This window comes from Podarcis pityusensis (genome assembly GCF_964106645.2).
Source record: "Podarcis pityusensis genome assembly, chromosome: 13".
Lineage (NCBI taxonomy): Eukaryota > Metazoa > Chordata > Lepidosauria > Squamata > Lacertidae > Podarcis > Podarcis pityusensis.
Window position 1 is genome coordinate 41,865,609 of NC_138038.1, and position 4,755 is coordinate 41,870,363.

Below are 4,755 nucleotides of genomic sequence, written 5' to 3' on the forward strand. Positions count from 1 at the left end.
AGGGATTCATAGGCACCAGGGAAATAGTAGCTTATTTAAAAGGCATTCAGCTTGGGTCCACTGCATCGTGCACAAACTAGGATATGCTTTCCTAACTGTAGCCCAGCAGGATGTGTATGTCCATATGAGAGTATATAATATGTCTAGTAATCATTAATCTCACTTCGTGTTTAGCTTATGCATGTGGCATAAAACTTCGTGTTTAGCTTAACGCCCCCTTATGAGAGCTCTAGATTGTCTAAATATTAGCCCATAGTAATCAATTAAATGTTATAATAGAGAGCAAGCCTTTGAAGGTGCCTTTTGGCCTAACACTTTTCTTTTCACTTATTGGAAGGTGGCAAAGGAATATCTGTAGGTGGAGTAGAATCACTCGTAAATTTCATATCACGGCAGAACAAGACCGTTTCCTTGCCCAAACCCAGCTGATATTGCCATATGTACATCTTCTGATTGGGCTGCAGGGTCAAATTAATAGCTTCTTCGATCTCAGTGGCTTCATTCCAGTCTTCCTGCTCTGTGTTGACACTCTTCCCACCATACTCAGCAGTGAGAGAGAACTGGTACTTGGCAATGGCCTCAGTGAGTGCACCTGCCTGATATGAGGCAGTCATGGAAACCTTCCAGTTGTGCTCCACACTGCTCATCTTCTGCTTGTTGTATCCCACTTTCTTAGTGATCTTCTTATTCCATACAATGGGAGTGTTGGAGTCATTGGAGATGGTCTTGATAGCTTCCCACTTACCATAAGCTGGGCCTCGGCTAATAGCCATTCCTCCAGGGAGCATGTTCACAACATCCCTATGGAAGGAGTATGTAACAGCATCCAAATTTCTGTGGAAGTCGGTGCATCTATAGTACTGGACCCCCCATTCATCATGGGGTTTTACAAAGTAATAGTAATCCTTGATGCCCCAGTAATAGAGACCACCCTTGCAAGCTGGGTGTAGTGTGTATTCAACTGCATCTGTATCATCATGCATATTAGTGATCCGACGGTAAACACCTCTTTTCTGGAAAATGATATAGAAGAATCCAAAGGCTGAGAGGTAATGGTCCCCTCCACGGCAGTTGGGATGGAGGCTGTATACTACAGAACCTAAGTCTTTATTCATGTTGCTGACACAGCGATAGTTGTCTCCTTTGATGATGTAGAATAGGTCATCCTCATGGGCTAAGTAATGATCTCCTCCTGTGCAGGAACTGTGCAGGCTAAACACTTCGAGGTCTTTGCCCTCATGGAAATTGGTGGACCTCATGTAGCAGCCCAGGTCTGAGCGGACAATGTAGTAATATTCATCTACCCCACAGAAATCAACCCCTGGGGCTTTGTTCTTAGGGACTATCTCTGGCATGGTGCTTGATTCTAGGAAAAGAAAGCAATGTATTCAGTTAGATCAGAAGATTTCACAAATTGACTATTTATTTACTCTTTGTAATTACTTTATTATTAATGTATATTATTTTTGATAATGAAAGAATTAACAGAATTTGCTGACCTCTTGGAAAACAGTCTCAGTGCTTTAACACAATATACCTGCCAGTGCCAAATATGATGCCAAAGGTAAATGATTACTAATTAATTGTGAGGTGCTTTGAAAGACGAACCAAACACCTTCTCCTTGTGAAGACATATTTCTCTATCTATTTCTCTCTCCATTTGATAGGAGACCCACCCACCCCTTCCAAGGAATATAAATTGTGTTTGACAGGCTGATAAGTTTTAAAAGCAGTTTGCCTTGTGATTTTAGGGAATGGCTGTTTGGGAAATGAAAGATGCAGATTTTGCAGAAAATCAATGCTTGTTTGAAGGCTCAGTGTGGCTAAAACACCTATATCCATCACTGCTGTGCTTGCTCACAAAGAGAAGCTCTTTGCACCTCTCCCTTGTTCAGAACATATTAAAGATTGGGCCTTCAGTACTGAAGCCCCATTAAATGGAGAGGCTGAGCCAGTTGATTTTGAGGGGATATTTACCGAGACCTTTTGTGGGCACCATACGAGGGCACCCAGGCACTCATGAGTGCCATGCTGGTAACTGCTGTTCGAATTAATTTCCTATCTCAGCTGTGATGGGAGGAGACTGCCTAACAGCTCACAATATCTTGGAAAGAGGAGCAAAATTCAGATCTGAAGCTGCTTCTCTCATTGTGTGCATAAACTGACACCATCCTTTCACCCATACAGCACTGGAAGGGGCAGATAAACTTACTTGCCTACCCTCAACCTCGGTAGTTAATGCTCTACAGCAATAGTACTATAGTGCCAGACTGTTGAGGTTCAGAGCTAGGAGAGGATGGAAGGACACATCTATGGGGGCTGTGGGGGAAGAGAAGAGATTCCCCAATTCTTTATTCCCCCTCATATTTTCTTGTGGCGTCTGATTTGTTCCTTCTAAAACCAACGTGTCCAGGAGGTGCAGATTGTTAAGACTAGATGAGCCTCCCTGCTTGGGATTGCCATGCTGTAAGATCTGCACCCCCTCCATGCAGACTGAAGGTTTAAATATGTGTATAAATCATATTTCTTAAAGCTACAACAGTCTCTACCATGTCTTCAATTTTCCAAAGGAGCACTGGGTGAGTCCCTGGAACACCTTGGGATCTTGCTACAGCTTGGCAGAGGAAAGTGTTCTTGAATATGCATGAATGTCATTTTTAAATTCAAACGCAACTGCTGGAATACGTGGTTTGTTTTAGTAGAATGGTTGTTGTATTATTAAAAGGAACTTCATTTAACTTGTACTGTTATTGCTTAAATAAAAACCTTAGAGTGAGGTATACATCCTGTGTTCTTGGGTCTCTTCCTCACTCTGCACAAGGAGGGCTGGTAGTCTGATCAGCCACTAAACTCCACCTTTTGGGTGTTTTTGATTCAGGAATATAAAAAGAGGGGCATAATAGAAGTTTATAAGATTATGCGTGACACTCAAGAAGTGGCTATTCCTCTCTCCCTCTTCTAGTGCCATAACTCTAGAGCTCAAGAGGTCCTATTAAAATAGCCTGACAGCAGAGTCAGTGATAGGCAAAAGAACATACATTTCCACACAATGCAAAACTCCCTTATGAAATAAATTATCACAAAGCATTGAGATAGCCATTGTCTCCTGGTGATTATATGCAGCCCTACTCCTTGTTATTCAGAAACACTCAGTTTGTATAGGATTGTATTCTGAAAGAGATCTGGAGGTCGGGGTGGATGTTCCTAATATAAGATAAACTTGATAAGCTATTTACAAAAGAAATGTTCCAGGGAGCTCTAGCTTCTCTGTTGCTGAATCCTTCCCCTACTCAGAGGCCCCTTCCAGTCCCATCTGCGTTCTCAAAGATACCCATGGGCCCCTTCCAAACCCAAGATGTTGCATATGAGTTCAGAATCTGGTAGGAATGGGGATTCTGCCTCTGGATCACATCATGATCTTATCCTGCAAGGTGTTTCATGACATTTAGAGGAGACTGAGTTCTGGTTGCTGGTGGGACCAGACATACCAATCCCTAAAGCCTTAGGGAAGCCAGTGGCGAAGGAAGGAGAACAGGCACCCAGGCCAGGGGGGCGGGGCAAACAGCCTGCTGGCGCATGTGCGTGTGCTGCTACGTACCATGTGTGCACTGCTACATACCATGCATGCGTGCACATCGTATGTATGGCGGTGGGATCCTCTGCTCGCAGCTGCAGAGTCATCAGAGGGAACCTTCGCTCGCGGCTGCAGCAGTGGTGGAGGGTTAGGGTATGCTGTATGGCGCTTGAGCGGCGTGCACATGTGCCACTGGTCGGTTTGCCAATGGCACTGCTCGAGTGCTGTACGGACGGTGGAGGATCGTCCGCACGTGTCAGTGGCAGCACAATGGCGGTGCGCGCCTGGGGGTGGCAGGGGAGCCCCCTGTGGGGTGCCTTCTTGTCACGCCTCCTCAGAGATGGCACCCGGGGAGGGGGCTCGCCCCCTCCCTCCATCACTGGGGAAGGCTCCATGTCACTTCAATATCACACAGGGAATATCATTGGAACTCAATAATTATAAAGAAGTAGTTAGACTACAGGTCCACAAAGAAGCACCACCTGGAACCCCCTGGGATTTTGCTTCACCTGTGCAAAGAGAGATTCTGCTTGAATATGCATTAATGTCATTTTTTGATTCAAGGTCTGTTGCTGGAATACATGGTCTGTTTTAGTAGTCTGATTGTTGGATTATTAAAAGAAACTTCATTTAACTTGTACTGTTATTGCTGAAATAAACACCTTAGAGTTTATGATTATATCCTTTATAATTATAAAGAGGTAGTTAGACTACAGGTCCCCAAAAATACTCCCTCCCTTATGCCCCAAATTCTAAAGTAGTTTCTCTTCGCTCCTTCCCAGTAACCCTCCAAGACTTACCGGTATTCGTGGTATTCAGACAGAAAGTTTTGTAGTAGGTGGCAGCTGCTTCTCTTGGTGGAGAATGAAGGAAATGTGTGAACACTTGTTGTTTAAATAGGATAGAAGAGGCTACGGATTAAGGAGAAACTACACACTGCTCCACCTACATTGGAACAAAATACACCATTTATTGATTTTTTTCAGACAATGTACAGAAAAAACAACCACAGGAAACGCCCCCCCCTCCCCTGAGTGCAGAGTTTGCCAGGAACAAAAATATTGCATCAGCAGAACTTGGAATATATACAATTTTCTAGTGTTGTGCAAAATGAATCATTCCATAATATTCCCCCTTCTCCAGCTGTCATCTCTGGTACATGTGCCAGACTGTTATATATC

At 43.9% G+C, this 4,755-nt stretch overlaps 1 protein-coding gene across 1 annotated transcript; it reads right to left on the reverse strand.

Moving 5' to 3' along the window:
• Window positions 1-213: 213 nt before the first annotated feature.
• Window positions 214-4,529, reverse strand: LOC308461683 (uncharacterized protein). The gene is made up of 2 exons (XM_080978803.1): window positions 4,375-4,529; window positions 214-1,366 (listed from the first exon to the last, which is right to left on the reverse strand). Exon 2 carries the CDS (start codon window positions 1,353-1,355, stop codon window positions 324-326), a length of 1,032 nt encoding a protein of 343 aa, XP_080834929.1. The 5' UTR covers window positions 1,356-1,366; window positions 4,375-4,529; the 3' UTR covers window positions 214-323.
• Window positions 4,530-4,755: the final 226 nt, after the last annotated feature.

What these genes read in the sequence shown, in the direction of transcription:
- LOC308461683 (XM_080978803.1), bottom strand. Translation starts at nt 1,355, where the DNA reads ATGCCAGAGATAGTCCCTAAGAACAAAGCCCCAGGGGTTGATTTCTGT.